Source organism: Corapipo altera, unplaced genomic scaffold (genome assembly GCF_003945725.1).
Source record: "Corapipo altera isolate COAL_440 unplaced genomic scaffold, ASM394572v1 77b, whole genome shotgun sequence".
In the NCBI taxonomy this organism is placed as follows: Eukaryota; Metazoa; Chordata; class Aves; order Passeriformes; family Pipridae; genus Corapipo; species Corapipo altera.
Window position 1 is genome coordinate 238,764 of NW_020884933.1, and position 22,812 is coordinate 261,575.

The window sequence follows — 22,812 nt, forward strand, 5'->3', positions numbered from 1 at the left end:
CCCGGCCCCAGCCCGGTGCCGCCGCTGACGCCCGCGGCGCCGGGGCCGTTCTCGCTGCTCGACACGTGCGCCGTGTGCGCGCAGAGCCTGCAGAGCCGGCGGGAGGCAGAGCCCAAGCTGCTGCCCTGCCTGCACTCCTTCTGCCGCCGCTGCCTGCCCGAGCCCGAGCGCCAGCTCACCGTGCCCGTGCCCGGCGGGGCCAACGGCGACGTGCAGCAAGGTGAGCACCGTGGGGGCTTTCCCCGCGGGGAGCGCCCCGCCGGCAGCGGGTTGTGCCGGGAAGGAGCGCGGGGTTTTCCCGGTCCCCGCGCGGGCAGGTCCGGCCGCGGCCGCAGGAGCTGCCGGTGCCCCGGTGCTGCTCGGGGGGTGTTCCGTGTTTGCGAGCGGCTGCTGGAAGTTGGGAAGTTGTTGGGATCCAGGGTGTGAATCGCGTTCCGTGGGTTTTCAACACACGTGGAAGGAATGGAGCTGTTGGACAGGGCCCAGGGGAGGAACCAGGATGATCAGAGGGATGGAGCAGCTCTGCTGTGAGGAGAGGCTGGAGAATTGGGGTTGTTGAGCCTGGAGGAGAGAAGGCTCCGGGGACACGTTATTGCAGCCCTCTAGTACCTAAAGGGGTGCTGTGTAAGACTACTTACTATAACGAGCACTATAAGAAAGATGGGGACAGACTTCTTATCAGAGACTGTTGTGGCAGGACAGGGGGTAGTGGTTTTAAACTGAAGGAGGATCGGTTTAGATTAGATTTAAGGAAGAAGTTTTTTACAACGAGGGTGTTAAAACACTGGCACAGGTTGCCCAGAGAGGTGGTGGATGCCTCTGTCCTGGAATCATTCAGGGTCAGGCTGGACCAGGCTCTGAGCAACCTGTTGAAGATCCCTGCTCGTTCCAGGGGAATCGGACTGAATGAGCTTTAAAGGCTCCTTGCAACCCAAACTTATTCTGTTTTGGCTCTCAGGGAGGGACTGGGCAGCCTCAGTTCTACAGCACTGGGGTAAAGCATATCTAATAAAGTGCAAACTACCTGCCTAGGTGGGAACTGTGTGTCCACTGCACCTGCTTTGCTGTGACTGAGATAAAACCTTGCAGTGCTGTTTGTCACTTGAGTTGCTCTGCCTGTGCCCAACTTGTGCCAGGAAAGAAGAGTACCCTGCTCCTTCCAGGTGTTCCTATCACAACCACAGCTTGAGTTTTATTTTTTTTTTTTAATATATTATACATTCAGGGATGGAATTGAAAAGCTTCTGGAGCTGTAGATGGGGTGATTCACATGCTGTGGTGTACAGAGCAATTTAGGGCCTTGGTAAGTGGTTTTACAGGTCTTAATTGGACCCTCTGGTCAGAGAGACCTTGTTTGGTGACATCTTTGGACTCAGGTGTTTCCTGTGTTGCACAGTGAAGGAATTAAAACCTGGCTTGGCAGTGATTCGTTCATCCAAACTGTTCAGAAGTTCATCTAGGAAGTGCTCTTAGAAAATTCATCATTTTTAAAAAGATATTGTATTAAATATAGTTTGTAAATACACTCACTAAAGTACTGAGATGGTCTTGTGATCCATCTTTTTAAGTTCCAGATTTTGCATTATATCACAGAATCCCAGAATGGTTTGGGTTGGAAAGGATCTTAAAGATCATTTTGTCCCACCCTCTGCCATGGGCAGGGACACCTTCCACTAGCCCAGGTTGCTCCAAGCCCCGTCCAGCCTGGCCTTGGACACTTCCAGGGATGGGGCAGCCACAGCTTCTCTGGGCAACCTGTGCCAGGGCCTCCCCACCCGCACAGGGAAGTGGTATGCCAGTGGAACACACAAAACTTGGGAAGCTGGGTCTATTTTATTAGCAATTACAGGATTATCCAAGTCCTGCTGTCGGACACAGGTGTGGGAACAACACAAGGTGTAGCTCCTGCATATTGGACTGGAATATCACTTCTTGTAGTTCATGTTTTAGGAGTGCTTGTTGGTGTGCTTTGATGTGGGAACAGTTCATCTTTGGGTTGCTGCAGCAAAAGGTTTTAGATCATGTGAGTAAGATGTGGGCTCTGGAGTATCTCTGTTGTGAGGAGAGACTGTGGGAGCTGGGCCTGGTTAGTCTGGAGGACACTGAGAGGGGATCTCATTAATGCACAGAAATATCTCCAAGGGGTGTCAGAGGATGGTGCCAGACTCTTTTCAGTGACAGGATGAGGAGCAATGGCCATAAACTAAAACACAAGTTCCACCTCAAAATGAGGAAGAACTTTTTTCCGTGGAGGTGGCAGAGCACTGGAACAGCTGCCCAGGGAGGTGTGGACTCTCCCTCTCTGGAGACATTCCAAACCAACCCAGACAAGTTCCTGTGTCACCTGCTCCAGGTGACCTGGCCTTGGCAGGGGGAGGCACTGGGTGTTCTCCAGAGGTCCTTTCCAACCCCAGCTATTCTGGGATTCTGTGTAGGGTCTGGGAGAGTGCTGTGGTAAGGCTGTGTGTGATCCATCTGCAGTGGTACCTGAGCCTGCCTGAACACAGGAATTGGCCAGCAGGGCAGGAAAGAACCAGCCATGGACCAGCAAACACAGTTTTGTGGACAGTTCTCTCTGCACCTTGTGAGTGGAATCAGTGTGGCACATGGGACAGATACCAGTAAATCAGATAGAAAATGGACATTCTCAGCCTACAGAGAAGTACCACAGTGCTTAGTCATGCAGGTTCCTTCCCTGTTCTGGTAGTCACCAAGTATTACTTCCACTTCTGCTGCTTCCCTGGTCTCCCTCACCACGAGCAGGTGCTTTTCTTGGAGGAAGAGTTAATGAGAAGTGGTACCTGTAGCTATACCTGAAGTAAGTTACACTTAACTGCTACAGGTTGGTTCATATCTGTTGCACTGGTGAAAGAATTGGTTTTGCTCTTGTTTGCATGTTTGTTGGGGAAAAAAATAGAAGTTTCCTGGTTTATGTATTTTAAACATGTATATTCTTTTATGCTGTTTGTTCAATATAAAAAATAGCATCTCATATAGAGTTTAAAGTCTTAATTGGTCATTGGAATGTGAATTTTATTTGGTGGGTAGATGATTTCTTAATGCCTGGTGTTTCACCTGTCCAACTGGACTCTTACTTTCAGACTGAATAGGTTACAAGGCAAAATGCCTTCTTGTATTTGTATCCCAGTATTCTGAAAACTGCTTATTTCTAAGTTAAGAATTACAGATACTGTAAAACAACTTTTCCTGCACCCACTGCTGCTCCTGCTCCTGGAAGATACGTTGTTTTGTGGTTTCACTGCCTGGCTGAGATATTTACAATCTCTCTTAAGAAGATTATCTCAGTACAGAGAATGTGTGGCTCTCCCAGCTCCTTGGGAATGTCACTGTTTTCATTGGGCTGAAAAACTAAACAAGAGTTGCAAGATGCTTTCAGGGAGCCAAGGGGAAACATCCACAGTTGGTTGCGTGTGGAAACTGAGGAACAACGTGTTTGCTACTGAGTGCTGTGATGTGTAGTACCATAAATTAGTTGGATATGCTGAATTCAAGTCTTAAACTCAGTGTTTGTGTATTTAGAAATGTGTATCAATCACATCTGAAGTTATGCAGTAACTGTTTTTAATTTACTGTGAAAGGGTCTGATGTGTATGAGCATGTGACACTCAGTTTGGTGGTAGTTACTGTATTTTCAGTCTAGAAGATTAATGAAAATTCCTGCATCAACCAGATTTTTAAGCTGTGTAAATGCAGTATCTTAATTCTAGTGGAATTACCACTTAAAAGAACTGGTAGAAAGCAATATGGGCTTCACCATTGCCTCAGACTTGAAGCAAAAACCTTTAATTGAAAAGTTGTGAAAGGCAAGTTGCTTTAATTGAAAACTGCTAAAGACAAGTTGCAAAAAGACAAGTTGTTTAATTAAGAAGAGTAGGTGTAATTTAAAAACTGTTACATGGTAAGGGCTTCAGCTCACCTCGCCCTCCCAAGTCAGGTCTAGCAGGTGAATTTTGCTTGGATACAAACAGAGCAGCCCTGAGCCCACTGTAATTAAACCACTGTTCGAGTGCCCAGTATGGTGCAGTGGGAGATCAGAGCACGAGGGATCACGAGGGAAGAGCAGAGAAGAAGATGGATGGGGATGAGAGATCCAGGAGCCTGAGAGGATACCAGGGATGGAAGACAGAAGGATCTGTCTCCAGGGTTGGAGCCCATCACCAAGGACAGACCCTACACACCAGCACTGAGCCCATGGTGGTGGGAACCCCCTTTTCTGTGCTTCTAGTAATTTCTCTTGGCTTTTCCTACTTTTCTATTTCTCTTCTTTCCCTCCTCTCTTTTAGTTTTAGAAAATAAAGTCGAATTATTGTTTTGGAATCCAACATCTGGCTTCGTTTGTGCCAGGAATTTTCAAACTCAACTCCTCTCTGCGTTTTTGGACCGAGGCAAACTTCACCTCTCTGCACCAAGTGGGTTGGAACAATCACTTGAACTCTCTTGAATCTTTAGTTTTCTCCTCTGTTAATAAATGAGGGTTGTGAAGATATGCTGGAGCCCAGCACGAGTCCTGAAAAATGGTCAGTTCGTATTCTGGGCTTCCTAAAAACCTTGTTGTGAAACTTAAATTTCAGTCTAAATTAATAGTGTATTTTAAGGTATTTCTGTCTGAGAACATTTAGGCATGTTTTATTTTCGTGAGAATTAATATCTGTGATTGCTATAAATTGTGTTTTCTTATTAAATGTAATGTGTTGTACAGTTGTGATTTAAGCAAGGATTGTTCAAAAAAAAGTGCTGAGTTAGAAGTGGACCTTGAAAGCAGTTAATTTTTTTTTTAAATGTATTTTTGTTCTGATGGGTTTCAATCTGATTGTGTCATTGCCTTGACCTGCAAGGGGTTATTTCAAGGTCTAATCACTGAATTAGAGCAGGGTTTTGATGTATGGCTGTGCAGAAACTTCTGGACCCTTGCAGTGCTGAGAGAAGTAAATATTATGCACGTGGAGTAACTATTATTGGTGTTCTCACCCAATAAATGAGACCTGGCAGAGAATCATTCCTGAGAGGGCTGATAATGTGCCAAGTTTGAACTTAAGACGGAAACTGGAGTTATTAAATTGCAAGAGTGTTTGCAAATATTTCCTGAACTGGGAAGTTTTATCATCATTGTAAACATCTGACAGGACTTTAATTATCTCATATTCACATGGACACTTTGTGTGTGGAATCAGCCTGGCACACTGCAACCCAAACCAAACCTGTGTGTGAGACCAGAGGTCTAAAATAACTTCTGTCAACAGAATTGGGGTTGTGGAAGATTGGTGACTTAATTGTCAGTGGGTGATGTGGCAGAGTTTTAGGCTTGTGCTAATTGATGTCTCATGTGTTTCAGGAGAATTGTTAAGCCATTTCTTTAAGACAGGTGGGGTGGCAGGGCCAGGTGTGTCCAGCTCCACCTCCTGCTCAGAGCCAGTCTGGTGAGGGGAGGATCCTCAGGGAGCCTTGTCCGGGTGTGTGGGGACTGTGCTGGGGTGGCAGTGGCACAGGGAGCCTCTGCTGCAGTGTTTGACCATCCTCCTTGTGACAGGGGGAGGATTTATTGCCTCGAAGCAAGGTTTGCCTTGTTCCTGCTTGTACTGTCAGTGCTTTTGTGGAGCACCCCTGTGAAGAGCCTGCCCTGCCTCCCTGTCCTCAGGTGCTCAGTGTTGAGGGCTCTCCTCGTGTGTGTTGTGCTCCAGCCCTGATCATTTTGGTCACCAGTGCTGGCCCTGCCCCAGTTTGTCAGTCTGTCCTGTACTGGGGAGTCTGTACTGGCCCAGGATCCCGGGGTTGCATCCAGGGTGCTGAGCAAGGGGAAGGAGGGATGCCCTGCCCCTGCAGCCTGGGACACGTGGGGCTGTTGTGCTGAAGGATGTGCTGTTGGCTCCTGTTCAACTTGTTGTCCAGAACATACTTTAAACATTGGATTTTAGGGTATTAGATGAGGTTAAAGTTGCTTTTTTATGCTCTTGGATGTTACAAAGCAGCTAAAGAATTGATAAAGGTTTTTGTGTTACTGTCCAGAGCTGATGTTGAAGGAGTTGGATCTTGTGAAAATAGGAATTTTAGTATGTAAGTGGAGATATTTAGGAATGCAAGTGTTTGGGTTCAATATTTGAATAAACTTTGAATGTATAAATGTGAACTGCTGGAAAGACTCTCTGTGATATCTCACTGATGGAGGGGATCCAGTGGTGAGCAGTGGGTGCTACTGAGCTGCAAAGTGGTTTTTGCAGTGCCTTATCCCTGGATCACCTACACTGTGTGCGTTCCATGCCCTCCCACGTTCAGATCCATAATCTCATCACATCCATATGATCCTCATTCAGATCAATAACTCTCTTGGAGCTAAAACTTCAGTGCCTTTACTTTCCATTACTGCTTTTTGTTCTCTCTTAGGTTTAAGTGGTGTTTGGTTGGGCTGTGATGTGTTTATTTTAAATTGACTGAAGTCAGCTTGAAGTCAACAAGTGAATGTGGATCCCTCAGTGTGGAGCTTCTTCTTTTTCTGTAGCTCCTGTGGTGTTTGTAGCCAGCAGATAAGTTTCCATGGCTCCTTGTGTGTTCCTTTTCTATCCCACCTCCCCTTTCTCTAACCCCAGGGCTGGAAGTTCCCAGGCAGCTTCTTTAGTGTCTGTAAATAAAAACTAGAAAACCTGATTAAGAGGATGGTAGTACCTGTGTTTGGTGGGGAAACATTAATTCTTAGTGGCTCGGGAAGCCTTGTTGTTCTGGAGCTGGTTCCTGGAACATCTGAGGAAATTCTAGAAGGGTGAGTGGGGAGCAAAGAAGAGCCAGAAAGTTCCAGGTTTTTTTCTTGAGCAGAAGTAGTGGGTATGAGTTGAACACACAGTTTTTGACTGGGCAGAATGTGTTTTGCCCAACAAAGATGGACTGGGGGCACATCATCCATTTCAACTGAGGTTAAAAGTGCCAGGGCCTGAATTCCTGAATATCGAGCTGGAAGTGGGTACAGCAGCCAAAGACTTGGCATGAGCTTTCTCTGCAGAGTGCCTTTGATCCTACAAGGCTGGAAGTGCAGAGAATCAATCTTTCCCCTTCCATCTCTGTAGCTCTCAAGCATCCTTAAAATTTGGGAGTATTTTAGTGTAGCTGGGATTAATATGTCAGCCTGGAGAAATGAATTCTGAGCAGGTTCTGAATAATTTTCCTACTGAAACTAGTTCAAGATGAAACCTGTTGAAAAAACTGCCTGTTTTGAGGTGCATGCAAATAGCCCTCAGAGGAGCACAGTTAGCCTTGAGGAATTTTAAACATAAATATGTACAAGATATTCTCAGAGTTATGAGTTGCAGTTAATAAGAGTGTTTGTGTTGCAGCTTGTGTTGGGAGCGGTAGATCAAAAGCATCTTCCATTTGAAATCTGAAGTTCTTTGCAGTGTTCCATTGTGATTTGCTGCTGGATTATGATGCAGGGGTTTTTTAGCAGCCTTTCTGTTTTCATGGAAACAAAACTACCTTTTATCCTCAAATTACTTCAGTTTTGTGCTCTCTGCCATCCTTTGATGTCTGTGGTCTAGTTTAGCGTGCTTTATCTAAATCATAAGCAGTTAAAAGGATTACAGAGATGCTACTCTCATTAGTGTTCTTAAAGGCTTTGACAAATAAGAGGATCTGATGTGCAATGTAAGGAGATGTGAGTGTAGCAGTTGTATAACTAACAGTGCAACATGTGTAGGAAAATTTGGGTACTTGCATCTCTTTGCTGTGACAAAACCCTTCTCCTTTGTGTTGGTTTTCAGCTCAAAAGAGCATCTCAGGTGAATGGCTCTGTCTGACCCTCCCAGGAGACTCCATATGAGTCTTCCAAGGAATCTGGGAGTCTTTTCTCCCTTATTCCAGGCTGTGGGAGCTCTGGTAGGGAGGGAACGGCTCATGATGTGAGAAGGTGAAACCCATCTCCCTCTGAGTGGGGTTGGCAATGCAAGGCAGGGTTTTCCTGCCTGGACTCTCAATCCAAATTTCCAGGTAAGAAGCTCTTCCTACTTCTCACTTAAATCAGCTTTAGGAAACTCCATTTAGGCTGTGTGTTGTGTTTGTAGCAGCAGACGGGGGATAGGAGACATGTATGTTTGCAAATATTTTTGCTGTTCTGGAGCAAATTGTCTGAGAAGAAGCAGAGCTCGTTCTGAACCACATCGTGAATTGGGAGCAGGATGTAGTTTATTTCCCACAGTGCCACTGGGAATGGCAGGGAGGGCAAAATTTGGTACACAGAACTGTGTATGTGGAGTGCTGTGGAAGAGAGGTAATAAATATTTGTGCTCATGGTTGTTACAGGTCTGACACACCATCGTGAGGTGTGTGATAGAAACAAGTGGAAAACCCAGCAGTGTCAGTCCTGTTAAATACAGTGTAAGGAGCTTGGAAACCCTCTCCTGTTACCTGCAGCTCCTGTAAAGTAGTTCAGCATTTCCTGTGCCCTCTTAGGTCCAAAGGATGACTGTTCTTGGATCTCTTCATGGAAGTGTTGATATTCACAGGAGCACCTAGTGAAGTTCAGGGGGTGCTTTATTGTTCTTTTTTCAGCACCTGATGTATAACTGTATTCCTAATGCTGAGGGCAATATTTTGGTGACACTGTAAGTGAGAGAGGAACTGCTGTACAGAATTGTTTTAGACCCCCAGTGCAGAGTTTCACGTGGTGTGGCCAGAACTTCCTGAAAGAAACTTCCCTTTTCTCAGCTCTTTGCTCCAGTGCTGCTCTTGACCTCTGGAGCATCGATTTGGGGCTTCAGAGGAATATAAAACATCTGGGAGGACGTTGGAAATCTTGGTGGTAATAAGTAGGATTGTGGGGAGATCATAAATTAGTCTGACCTTCATAATTTATATGAATGTGTCTAATTCAACTGCAATTTAGAAAAAAAAAATGATCTTTTACCAGTAGTTTTGCTGTGTGCTGATGTGTTCCTTGGAAGGGAAGCAGAGTTACAGTGGAAATGTGTGTGCCAGGACTAATGTATTTGATTTGTTTGATGCAGAAAAACAATGTAGTAAGTTCTTCTGGGATATAAAAAGGATGATATAAAAGGATGATACTTTTACCTTTACTTTTATTTTCTTATGTAAGAATTTTTAAAATTAAAACTGGTGGTGAAACCTTGTTTTTCTCATAGGTTATATAAACATTTGACCCTTAGTTTGTCCTAAAACACATTCTTACTAAATTTTACAATAAACTTTGTTAGCTTGTAAATTATCTCGAATTTTGACAACTAAGGATTTTATTCTTTTATGTCAGTATTATTTCAGTGTGATTTTGTCTACTTTTCCCTCTCCCCTCACAAAATCAGCCACATCTGTATCTTTTCAGTGCTGCAGTTCAGTTTCTAGTACAAATGGTGCTGCAGTAATTTGTTTTATATTAGATTAAAAGACCAGGATATGAGATGTTTAGTGGCTCATATATTATTGGCAAGCTCCTGTTGGAAATAATGGGTGTTGAGATGTGAAAAAGAAGTGTAATGTGCTAAATGGGAATGGCAAGGCCTTGTTTCTTTTGAGGTATGTGCAGAACACGGGGGGCACCTTGTGTGTGACTTGTATTTGAATGTGGAGGTGCCAAAATTGAGTGTTTGACTGTTAGAGCAGGATCTGGGACTTCCCATTCCTTGTGTCCTCCCTGACAGAAGCAGTGGGCAAGGTGGAATTACCCATGGTCAGAATCCAGCCCATGGGCTGTCAGTTGTATCAAAAGGCTTGATTTTATTCCATCTTTCATTAATTTGTCTACTTTAAAACCAACCCAAAACTTGCCTTGCAGGAAGAGCTTTGCATCTGTGGAATTTGACTTGTTGTTGTGTGAAGATTATAGATCTTGGGCTTGTTCTGTTTTGTTGTTTTCTTACAATATTTCGTGTCTTTGATCCAAGACAGCACTAAAGTAAGGTTTAGTTGTGGTCTGGTTTAGATGGAGCAGTTTTAATGGTAAATATCTGAAATTTTTGTTCTGTAAGCATATATACATCAGCTCCTAGATGGCTTTCATCCAGTATTTCCTAAAGGATTTTGTCTCTCAGTAGTAAGAAATCCTCAAGGTTCTTCTTCATCGTGTGTGTGAAAGCTTTTGTACACGTAGGTGCTGCAGTACTGGTTATTTTTCACATCCTGCTCTTGAGATGTGTTTGGTTTGATGAGACAGGGAATTTTTAGTTGGATTATTGTTGCTCTGCAGTGAATCTCCTGTGTTCTGAAGCCATCATTAATTTTAGCACTTGAAGAAATGAATGCTACTTCACTACTAATGTAATTAATCTCTCTGAAATAAGTCCTGCTGTCCTAATTGAATATCCACAAAGGAGTTGAGTGTCATTTAATTACACTTCTCAAAGTTGTTTCTAGTGTTTCAGTGTATAAAAGTACCCAGTGGCTTGAAAAGCTTCTCCTTGAGAGTTATATTCTCAGTAAATTGTATAGGAATTTGACTTAAGATCAAATTACACTTCTGTGAAGAAAGCACAAACCATTACCTTAGTGATAAATAGGTTTTCAAGCCTTCATGTAGGTTGTTCATAGACATCTTTAAATATCAGTTTGGTTCGTGTAGTAACTTTTTGCAGCTCTGCTGAGGACATAAAACTAATTTAGTGATCACAGAGGATAACAAAGCAAGGTAGTGGAATTTTATTACTGTATCTGCCTCCCTGACCTCATGGAAATAGGTTTTATAAGAAATCTTCCTCTGTCATATCTGGGAGAACACTGGGACACACAACTGCCATGGCATTTTCAGGGACATCACTAAGTCACCCTGGTCCCTCAGCACACCCCTCTTGAGGTGGGATGGACCACAGACTGTTATAACAAATAATTAACAAGAGTTAGTTTTGCAATCTAAATGAAATATTTGCGAAATATTTGCCTTGGGCAGAACAAATGGCTAAAAACGTGCACTTTTGGGGGGAAGAAATAAATAGGAAAAACTGAGTATGACGTCAGAATCATCACAGCTTCATTCTGGGTGAGGGATCCTTTCCTGAAGAGGGGTGTGGGTTTTGTTGGGGGGTGTTTTTTGGGGGTGAAACCCGTTACAGACACATAAGGCCTGGTTGTTAAGAGCAACATCAGCTGTGAAATCTGTTCGTTTACTCAGGCGAAAGGATCAGTCTGAGGGGTTTTGTGTTTGTTTGTCCCCTTTGCTCCCTGCCTGTCGCTGTCCCTGCTCTGAGCTGTGCTCCTGTGTTGCAGTGGGGGTGATCCGGTGCCCGATCTGCCGCCAGGAGTGCCGCCAGATAGACCTGGTGGACAACTACTTTGTGAAGGACACCTCGGAGACCCCGAGCAGCTCTGATGAGAAATCAGAGCAGGTAAGGACTGGCCTTGCCCCAGATTCCCATTTTATTTCTGTGCCTGTTAGTGCTTCCCAGGACAATTATAGAATCATAGAATCAGCTGGGTTGGAAGGGACCTCCGAGTCATCAAGTCCAACCCTTGATCCAACCCCGCTGCGGTTCCCAGCCCATGGCACTGATGCCACATCCAGTCTCAGCTTAAAAACCTCCAGGGACAGAGAATCCACCACTTCCCTGGGCAGCCCATTCCAATGGCTGAGCACCCTCTCTGGAAAGCTTCTTAATCTCCAACCTAAACCTCCCCTGGCACAGCTTCAGACCGAGCCCTCTTGTCTTGCTGAGAGTTGCCTGGGAAAAGAGACCAACCCCCACCTGGCTCCCCCCTCCTGTCAGGGAGTTGCAGAGAGTGAGGAGGTCTCCCCTGAGCCTCCTCTTCTCCAGGCTGAACAGCCCCAGCTCCCTCAGCCTCTCCTCACAGCACTTGTGCTCCAGTCCCTTCCCCAGCCTTGTTGCTCTCCTCTGGACCTGCTCCAGCCCCTCAATGTCCTTCCTGAACTGAGGGCCCAGAACTGGACACAGCACTCCAGGGGTGGCCTCACCAGTGTTGAGTCCAGGGGAAGAATCACTTTACTGGACCTGTTGGCCACCCTGTTCCTGAGCCAGGCCAGGATCCATTGGCCTTCTTGTCCCCCTGGGCACACTCTGGCTCCTGTTCAGCTCCCTGTCCATCCCCACTCCCAGCTCCCTTCCTGCCTGGCTGCTCTCCAGCCCCTCTGTCCCAACCTGGAGCTGCGGGGGGTTGTTGTGGCCAAAGTGCAGGACCCGGCCCTTGGCCTGGTTGAACCTCATCCCGTTGGAATCAACCCAGCTCTCCAACCTGTCCAGGTCCCTCTGCAGAGCCCACTGACCGTGTCCCTTCACAGGTGTGCACGAGCTGTGAGGACAACGCCAGTGCCGTTGGGTTCTGTGTGGAGTGTGGGGAATGGCTGTGCAAGACCTGCATAGAAGCTCACCAGCGAGTCAAATTCACTAAAGATCACATGATCAGGAAAAAAGAGGATGTTTCTTCAGGTGAGTGTTTGGCTTTCACTTTGTCCTGCCCATATTAACAGTGTTTTCTCTTTGGCCCATGTGATAAGAGAGAGGGAGGAGGATTAAGATAACAACCAGCTCTGTGTGGCTTTCCCCAAGGACTTGGGAAAAGTTTAGTAAAAAGTTACCAGTGCAAAATTAGCAACTCTCAAACCTAAATTTTTAACTGAGTTATTCATTCATACTTTGTACAGTTTCGTGTCCAATGGAAAAAATACTTTAGGTGTAGAAACCAAGAGAGTGCAGCCTTTGGAAAGGATTTAGATCCATTCTTAATAATCCTGTTTAGTAGAACAAGTAGCTAAATGAAGGGGTTGGAATCTGGAGAGCACTGACATATTGATAATCCCATCCATTGGCAAGGAAATTAAATTACATATTTTGCTGTATTTTGTTCTAAGGAGCAATTACAGTTCTCCCAGTAGACAAGTAAATACAGATAAGCTTAGAGCCATATTCAGTATGATACTGTTGTATTGATACTGCTGAGTAAATGTGGAATTTGAGTTTATTTTAGGTTTAATCTCTCAGTTAGCAAAATTTAACATATGAAGTGTGTGTAGGATTTGTTTAGACATCCAGCTTTATTAGAAGTTAATTCTTAAATAATTGTTTGATTATATATAATTCATAGCCTGTTGAGGGAATGTAGAAAGTGCTCTCAAAACAGGTCCAGGGTATCTGGATTTTAGCTTAGAAAATTTGATTTGTAAATGGATTCAAAGGCCTGTAGGTTCTCCACAATCTTGATGTATATGAAGAATGATCATATTGAGAAAAAGAGATCTTTTGACTTTGCTCTCTTTCCATTTAAAATTAAGATCTTCATGGGGTTTTTTTGTATCCTTTCAAAGGAGCAAACACTTCTTTTCTTTCTGCCAGCACTTGTCAAAATCATATTAATAGTTAAAAACTTTGCTGTTGAGCTTAGTTCTTTTAGACAAGGATCTTATTTCCCTTGCTCTAGCAAATAAACTTCACTTTTGGAGAGGTTTCTCTATATGTCTTAATGAATATTTTTTTTAAAGGAAATATTACCCATTTAAGCTTAAATTTATTAAATCTCTAGATGAGAAACCCTTAAATTAAATCAAATTACAGGACCAGGCAAAGAATTACTGATGTTTTTCCAAGGAGTGCTAAATTGTGACTGTTAAGGTGATATTATAGCTCAGCTTTCCCTTTGATAACCTGACTGGGAAGGTGCTGAAAAATGACTTCCAATAAAATAAACTTTCCATCAGAAATTTTATTTATCATGGTTGTGTGGAAGGGCTGGTTGTTATTTTTTTATTCTTCTTAGACTCAAAGATGTGCCTTGGAGACTTTAAATTTTTCTTAATGAGTGTCAGTTGTAGATTCATCAGCTCTCTTTCTTCACAATAATTTGCATGATATAACAAGCTTCAGAAACATTGGAGACTGAGGAAGACATCCATGTTTTAAACCCTACCTGCTGCATCTTCCCAGGGCTGCTTTCCTCTTTGCTGAGCTCAAAATATCTTTAGAAAACCGTGCAGCACTTTTTAGTAAACTCAGAACTATTTTTGGACATTGTTATTTGCTGAAGTGGAAAATTTAAGCAATTTAGGTGGGGTTTAAGTAACTCCTGACAGACAGTGTTTGCTTTGCAGTTACCTCTTGGTTGTGTTTGACTTAATGGGGTGTGTAAAGGTTTTGAAGGGATAACTTAGAAAACATATGGGTGTTTGACAGCATAAAGATTTGAGAGTTTGATCTGTCCTTGAGTGTGCCAGAGCTGAAATTGTATGGAATTAAATCTTTAACCACATGTACACCTGGTGTTTGTGTGCAGTTTTCCATTCTTACAGGTGTCAGTGTCTTTTGGGTGCTTGGGAGAGGAATTCCTTCTCCTTGAATAAAGTGGAAACTGCCATAAACCACTGGCACTGTAAATCATGAAATCATTAAGGTTGGAAAAGACCTCAAAAGTCCCAATGTATTCACAGTAATTTTAGGGTGAGAACAGGTCTGGAGTTGTCTTTGTAAGTTCATGGTTGTTACTTAGCTTGGAATTTAGTTGTTTTGCCCTTCACATTGTCCAGATTTTATTTTTTAAATACACAAATGGTTTATTTTTAAAAACAGAGGCCGTGGGAGCATCTGGTCAACGTCCTGTTTTCTGTCCTGTGCACAAACAAGAGCAGTTAAAGCTTTTCTGTGAAACCTGTGACAGGCTGACGTGCAGAGACTGTCAGTTACTGGAGCACAAAGAACACAGGTACAGATATTCCCATGTCTTAATTCCTGTAGTGTGCTGTCCCAGAGGATGGAATGGCATTGATGGAAACCAGTTGTGTCATAAATACTGTTGCATTTACCCTTTGTTGGACTGAAATGATCACTTCCAATGGAAAACGTGTGGAGTGTGACTTGAAGTGATCAACTGGTTGAGCTTTGTCAAGTCTCTTAAGATCAGATTCAAACCAACATGGGCTGAGGAGATGTGCTGTGGTTAAGGTGTGAACTTTCCCAGTGCTGTGTCACTCTGTTCAGGACTTGAATGGAAATTCCTGCAGCCCTGAGCACCTGGTGCTGTAAAGAAGCAGCAGTGATACAGTGAGTCATGGGTGAGGTCATTTTCTGAAAGGGCATATTTTATTGTGCAATAGTCTTTCAGTGTAGGGGAATTTCGTAAAGGAAAGTCTAAATTTCCCCCTCATAGATGAATATATTCTTGTATTACAGAGGGGAAAAATGGTTTGCTTTTAGTTGGTTTAAAGTTGTTGCCTCATTCCAGATGAAAAGAAATGCTGAGTCTGGCTCTTGGCTGCCCAAAAAAGTTGGAACCTCTTAAGATACAGTAAAACTTCCTGCTTTTTAGGAGCTCTGTCCTATAGTTGTTTGAATGTCTGAACAAGTATTTGTCAGTGTTACAATAGAGAATCTGGAGATAAATATGTATTTATCAGCCACTGCACCACTGCTTTTTCTAGTCAGGCTACAAGTGACTCTTCTCTGTAAAGGTGCAACACTGAATTTAGTGTTGTTTTTCCCAGAGTAGTTGATTATTCTCAGGCTGCTACAGCAGCCTGTGGAGAACTTTCACTTTTGAAATTAGTGTTGCTAAAATATTAACAACCTCAAATATTCCTGCTTTATTCTTTCACAGGCTTGATCCTAAATATCCTGGAAGACACCCTTGTCACAAAGTGTGATTTTCTGGGATATGTTCACTAACTTGTTCTAGGTGGTTTCTTTGCATCTGTTTTGTGCATGTTGCTAATGGATTAACAGATGGATCTTGTTCTTCTTACCTGTGCTCTTCCAGAAAGAGAAGAGGATCCTTTATGTGATCCTTTAATGTGTGTTTAAGTGATCAGTGCATTTTCCTCATCAAACTGAGGTTCCTGGTACCTCCTCGAGCTGCTGTTCCATAGCCTGCTATCCTGGGAAATGATGCAGTGCATCCCTGTGTGGTTGGAATTGTTGTTTCCCACAGAAGTTCAGTTTTATGGACACCAGAAAAGGATTTTACCACCACTTAAACATTTTTCACACTGATCAGCATATGCAGAGTCTGATTTTTCTGTGTGTTTTGTCATATTTTTTGAAAATGTTACAGTTTTACACCTGAATTGGGAACCCTTGGTTTCAGCCTTGGTAATTGGTGTCTTCTCTTGCGTGTTCAAAAGGTACCAGTTTCTGGAAGAAGCTTTTCAGAACCAAAAGGGTGCAATTGAAAATCTTTTGGCCAAACTTCTTGAGAAGAAGAATTATGTAAATTTTGCAGCTGCTCAAGTTCAGAATAGGTAAGTTCCTCAAAAGGATTAACTGTTACTTTGCCTGAATCACAGCAAGATGAGTGATGGGATTGGAATAACACATTTGAGTTGATTCTGTATCTTTAGTTATATTGGACTTAATTTTCATAATCTTTGTTTTCCTCTACAAGTTGTTAAACAAATATCAAAGGTTGTGTCTTCTGTGGCAGCTTTGAGTAGAACCAGAGATGTGACACATTTATTACACTTTGGGGAGGGGGGAGAATAAAAAAGTCAAGGAAACCCATCTTATGGTTTCTGCTTCATTCAGCTCTAGGTGACAGAAGGGTTGAAATATTGCAATATTTTTATGTTTCAGATGAATGCCTCTGATAACTGTGTACCAAAACTTGGTTTGACTTTGAATAGGAAATTGTGGTTGTTTGTGGGGTTTTGTTTGAGGTTTTTTAGGCAGCTTAACTTAAGATTTCCAGGGTTTGCTTAAGTTCAACGTCATGTTAAATAGTGAATATAGAGACAGAGCACGTGATCTCTGCTGGCTTTTCACCCACTTTGGTGACGTGGTTGTGCTGCAGCTCAGGGAATTCCACTGTGATTCTCGGTGGTTTTCTGAGCCTTCTGCAACTTTCAGGTCATTTGCAAAATGACACATCATCTGGAGGTGGAAAGTACGAGGGTAGAAGGACCACAGCTCTAAGGAGAAGTTCTGATGCAAATTTTTAACTCCTTGTGGTACCATGTACATTAAAAAAAAGTGTAAGGGAAGGAGAACATAGGACAGAGGCAAATGTGTGAAGATGGAAGCAATGAATGTTGAAATTTTTATGTGCTGATTTCCATGGAAGTCTTTGCACTGTCTGACCATACATTTCTCTCTCTCTCTCTTTTTTTTTTTTTTTTTTTTTTTTAGGATAAAAGAAGTAAATGAAACGAACAAACGAGTGGAACAGGAAATCAAAGTGGCAATATTCACCCTCATCAATGAAATCAATAAAAAGGGAAAATCTCTCTTACAGCACCTCGAGGTACAGTTAAGAGAACAAGGAATGTTCAGTTTCCAGTCCCCTCTTAAGAATCCACACATTTGAAAACAGTTTGTTTGGTGTGACTGCAGGTGTTGTAATACTAATATTGCCTCTGAGTAGTGTGTTGGAGTTAAATCTCTTGTTTATCCTTTCATAAGAGCCTGTGGCTCCTTTAATGTTTATGCCTCATATTCAAAATCAGGTTCATTGTAAAGAAGTGTCTGAAAATCTCCTTTTCGTGTTCTCTTTGCCATATTTCTGTATTATAGTGTAAATCTAAGGTGTGTGTAATGTGACCTTTTCCTCAAATAGGTTTTTTAAGGTTCATGTAAGAATAGACACAGCAGTCTTATGTATTTTTACATGAAGGTGTAAAGCTGGTATTTAAAGTTACAGAGATTGGAATAAAGGAGACAAAGACTTCAGGCATCCTTTCCAGATAGCACATCCTGAATAATATTTATATTCTGACTTACATTTTCATGGATTTTAATAAAACTTATTATTACTTCCTTTATCTGAGAGGAAATCCATCATAAGAAGATAGTTAATTGCATATGGCCAGTCTGCCATGATGAAAAATTTAAGATCAAGTGAATTACAATAGATTTTTTCTGGTTAAAGAACAATTATGTGGCAAGGAAATGGAATATTCCTGGAAGAAAAAAAATAATTTGATCATGAGTAAAAGAAATAATTTAAAATTACATGAATTTTGGCTTTTCTTGATTACCTAGTGCTTGTTACAAGCTAGAAAACTGCTCCCCCAGTTCTTTGTTGTGCTGCTGTGCCTTGGAAGAAATCGAGGGAGAAACTGGTCTTGTTTTATTTGTTGATAATTTTCTGGGATAAAGCAGCGGCTCTTCTCTGAGCCCACAGTCATCCCTGCACTTTGATACCTCTGGGAAGAATGGTGGGAAGGGAATATTAGAGAATTATTGATGGTTCCAGCACTCTGAGAGTGAGCATTAGTAAAAACTGCGTTGCTTGGGACATTTTCCTTTTGCTCCAAGAACTGGGGTAGCTGTTTGCATTTTCCTCCTGAACTGAAACCCCCCTGTTGTAATAAAGTTTTTGTTTCTTTGTAGAATGTAACAAAGGAGAGACAGATGAAGTTAATACAGCAGCAGAATGACATCACTGGTCTGTCACGACAAGTGAAGCACGTGATGAACTTCACGAACTGGGCGATCGCGAGCGGCAGCAGCACCGCTCTGCTCTACAGCAAACGGCTGGTGAGGGCACCCTCTGACTGTCCTCTGCAATCTCCTGAGCTGGAAGGGATCACAGGATCATCCAGTCCACCCCTGGCCCTGCACAGGACACCCCAAAATCTCACCCCGTCCCTCAGAGCATTGTCCAAATGCTCCTTGAGCTCTGGCAGCCTTGGTGCCGTGCCCACTGCCCTGGGGAGCCTGTTCAGTGCCCAACCACCCTCTGGGAGAAGGACCTTTTCCTAATATCCAACCTAAACTTCTCCTGACACAGCTCCAGCCATTCCCTAAAGTCCTGTCCCTGGTCACAGAGAGCAGAGGTTGGAACTGTCCCTCATGAGGAAGCTCTAGACCCTGATGAGCTCTGACCTCAGGCTCCTCTTCTCCAGATGAACAGACCAAGTGACCTCAGCCACTCCTTGTGTGGCTGTACAGACTGGACTGTACAGTTCAGAGAATGATTAGTCAAAAAAATTTCTAAGTATTCTTGCAGCTTCACTAGATCATATCCAAGGAAGAGACAATGAGTCGTTCATGCGTCATTTAATAAACTGAAACCCCCCTTCTGTAACAATGGGATAGATTTCCCAACTTGAACACCACTTTTCATTTGTGAATTAAGGATTTAGGGGTATTACTGTAGAAGGAATGGGGTCAAGCTCTGTAAAGACACCTCAGTGTTTCACTTGAGTCATTGCATTACTATTATGGTGTAACAGTGCTGCTCTTTAATCCTCAGAGTAAAAAAATGAGTTGTACAGTGGATGATTTTCCTGGTGAATTGAGAACTTTCCAGACTGTGAACCAAACTTGCTGTTGCCAGTCCCTGTTGGTGTTTCACAACCTAAACTCTCTGGGCAGAAGCACACTTGTTATTTCTCTGTCTTTATTCCTTTGTCACCACTGGTGTGTTTTTGCTTTCCATCAGATAACGTTCCAGTTACGGCACATTTTGAAGGCCCGTTGTGATCCCGTCCCAGCTGCCAACGGAGCAATACGCTTCCACTGTGACCCCACCTTCTGGGCCAAGAATGTTGTCAATTTAGGTGAGAAAACTGTGTGTGTTTGTTCTGTGTTACTTGAAAAACTCAGTTGAGTTGGGGGTGTTCATCCACCACGGGTGAGTTGGGAGTGCAATACACCCATTAATGCAGGAGACCAAAACTCTTGACATAACCCATCCAGTCCTGATGATCCTCTTTACCTGCTCTGTTCTTTCTAGTAGCAAAGCTTTCTTAAAGGGTTTTGGGAACCAGTGGGAATGGTTCTAGGAATGACCCTAATCCTGGAATAGTTTGGGTTGGGAGGGACCTTAAAACTCATCTCATTCCACCCCCTGCCATGGGCAGGGACACCTTCCACTAGCCCAGGTTGCTCCAAGCCCTGTCCCACCTGACCTTGGACACTTCCAGGGATGGGGCAGCCACAGCTTCTCTGGGCACCCTGTGCCAGTTCCAGTATATTGAAGTATAATCACTAAGACTTTGTAAAGCACAGGTTTTGAATGAGAGAGGAGGGAGGTGAGACCTGTTAGCACCTTCTTGTGAACCTCTCTGTTGGGTAAAACTGCAGTACAAAACCAGACAGAAATACCAGCTTTTGTGTGTACTTGCTGCTTGCTCTGAGTCCACTATCCAGGTTGTGGTGTTCCTGTCTTCAGACAAGAAGGTTCATTCCCCAGGGCAGGCAGGGAAGGAAACAGGAAACTCTCTATAAAATGGGGCATTCAGATCTCAAAGAGTACATGTTAACAGTCAAAAATAACATTTTTGCCTTTTCCTTTTAGAGAAATAACATGGTCCACCACATTTTAGGAAGGCAGGGCTTGCTAGTAGCAGTTTTATGTCATGTTTATGTAACCTGTTCTTAGTCACTCAGTTGTGGGACACTCTTCACTGTCACCCAGATATCTCTTCCCAGGCTTTGCTTCCTTAGATATAGAAACTTTATGCTCAAAAAATTTTTTCTCATCTTTTTTGTGGTGAACACAGAGCAGTCATCTCTATCTGTCTTGGCTTTTAAGTCTGTGCAGTTCCAGTTCTTTCACTCTTTCCTCACAAATCAGGTTTTTAATGTTGCAGTTTCTTCTTGTAGTCTGAGTTCTCGTTTTGTTTCTGTCACATATGGTTATAGAGACTTAAAAAGGAAATTTCAAGCTTGAATTGCTTTTTTACTGCCACTGAGGAAACTGCAGCAGAAACATCTGAATGTTCTGCATTTATCAACCTTTGGATGATGATGGAGTTTTAAGTGTTTCCTTTTTTTTTTTTTTTTGGTTGGTTTTGTTTAGGTAACCTTGTCATTGAAAATAAACCAGCCCCTAGTTACACTCCTAATGTAGTGGTTGGGCAAACCCCTCCAGCAACAAACCACATCAACAAAGCTCCAGGACAGATCAATCTTGCACAGCTTCGACTCCAGCACATGCAGCAGCAAGTTTATGCCCAAAAACACCAGCAGCTGCAGCAGATGAGGATGGCACAGCCATCATCTGCATCCGTGCCCAGGCAGAGCAGCCAACAAGTCCTCCAGCAGCAGGTAAGTGTCTTTTATGTCATTATTTCACTCAAACTTAAAATTGCCCTGTCAAATATAAACTTAGAAAGCAGTTTATAAACTAAAATCTTTTGAAATTTGACATCCTTTAATGTGATGGCTCTTGGCTTTGCTTGAATTTATGTTACTGGTAATCCTACGACTGTGGGAAGAGACTGGCTTCTTTTCTCCCTGTTGAAAGCAAAAATTTTAAAAAACACAAACCCTTGCAGCCTCCCAGGTTGATCAGCATGCAGACCATGCAGAGGGGTAACATGAACTGTGGGGCTTTCCAAGCACATCAGATGAGAATGGCTCAGAATGCTGCTCGTATTCCAGGAATCCCACGCCACAATGGACCTCAATACTCCATGATGCAACCTCACCTTCAAAGACAAGTATATCCTGTGTACACGCTTCATTTGTGCCATTGTGCCAGACTTTCATTCCAGTAGATGGTACCTCCAGCTGTAAATGTGTTTCTCTGTCACCCCTGTAACTCACAGCTGCACACATTTATTATGCTCTGCCATTGTACAGTGACATTTCTGTACTGTGAGGTGACATTTGGTGCTGAAACCTTAAAAATGAAATGTAATATTTGTACTGCGTTTTTAGTTCTGGGAAGCAGAACGTTTCCTTTGGCACTTTTCAGTGGCATTCAGCTTTTGGGTTTCTGTAGAGAATGCTGAGGAATAGCGAAGTTCAAAGTGGTGTAGTTGAGGGGTTTTTATTGAACTAAATTCTAAAGTGGTTTTAAATTCAAACCTGAAGCATGATGCAGAGCTCTGTATGCCATTAAGAATAAAAAATATTGATAATCAATGTTAATGTGAGTAAAAAATCAAAAGTGAGTTTATATTACTTGAAACAGTCACTTTTTCCTTAAAATTTGTAGAGAGATGTATGAACTCTAAAGTTGTCTTTGGAGGAAGTAATTGCCTTAAAAAAAAAAAAGAAAATGTTTTGGTGGAAGATGTGCTGTATATTTAAATATCTAGGCACATAAAGTGTATTTTTCTTTCCAAGTGAAGAGAAACAGCAGTTGCTTTGCATTCCGTGCTGTCAGGTGACGGTGATAGATGGGAGTTGGTGTGGTTTTGGTTGAGGTCTGTCACACAGTGCATGTGTTGCAGTGTCCCTGCAGTGCCTGCCCTGTCTGTGACACAGCCCTGCTCTCTGCTCTCTCCCTGCAGCACTCGAACCCTGGGCATGCTGGGCCTTTTCCAGTGGTTTCTGTGCACAACACCACAATAAACCCCACCAGCCCCACCACAGCAACCATGGCCAGTGCAAACAGGGGGCCCACGAGTCCGTCCGTCTCAGCCATCGAGCTCATCCCCTCCGTGACAAACCCAGAGAACCTGCCTTCCCTGCCAGATATCCCACCCATCCAGGTCAGTGGTGCTCATCAGGCACTTACACTGGAATTATCTGCTTCCTTTTCCATGTATTTTTTTCATTTGGATACCAATATGTGTCTGTGGAATGATACGGTTGTCATTTAAAATTTAAATTAAAATCTTCAGCCCTTCACTTGGGCTCTTTTCTCCATATAGGGTTGAGCTGCTCCACCTGTTGACCTGTAGATTAATCAGTATTTAATGTGTGTCAGATAGTAAAATTGAGACTTCAGATAATCCCAAGTGTTAATTTCCTTTCTTCCACAAGGCCATCCTGTGGGAAGGATGTCATTAGAATAGTTGAATAGTTGTGGAAAATACCACTACAATAGTTAAATATTTGTGGAAGATATCAGTAGAACAGTTCAATAGTTAAGATATCACTAGAATAGTTGAATAGTTATGGAAGATATCACTAGAATAGTTGAATAGTTACATATTTTGAGTGTCCTGAATGGTGATTTATTCAGGGTTAAAATAGC

The 22,812-nt window shown here is 43.0% G+C and overlaps 1 protein-coding gene across 1 annotated transcript in view; it reads left to right on the forward strand.

The window, feature by feature from the left end:
• The window catches only part of TRIM33 (tripartite motif containing 33), a 42,454-nt gene that overhangs the window by 5,291 nt on the left and 14,351 nt on the right, over window positions 1-22,812 (forward strand). The window contains exons 3-13 of the mRNA XM_027659632.1: window positions 1-220; window positions 11,212-11,330; window positions 12,239-12,386; window positions 14,517-14,649; window positions 16,064-16,180; window positions 17,064-17,178; window positions 18,267-18,413; window positions 19,321-19,438; window positions 20,683-20,930; window positions 21,161-21,325; window positions 22,124-22,324. Coding sequence (XP_027515433.1) covers window positions 1-220; window positions 11,212-11,330; window positions 12,239-12,386; window positions 14,517-14,649; window positions 16,064-16,180; window positions 17,064-17,178; window positions 18,267-18,413; window positions 19,321-19,438; window positions 20,683-20,930; window positions 21,161-21,325; window positions 22,124-22,324 — 1,731 coding nt within the window. The remainder of the gene's footprint in view (window positions 221-11,211; window positions 11,331-12,238; window positions 12,387-14,516; window positions 14,650-16,063; window positions 16,181-17,063; window positions 17,179-18,266; window positions 18,414-19,320; window positions 19,439-20,682; window positions 20,931-21,160; window positions 21,326-22,123; window positions 22,325-22,812) is intronic.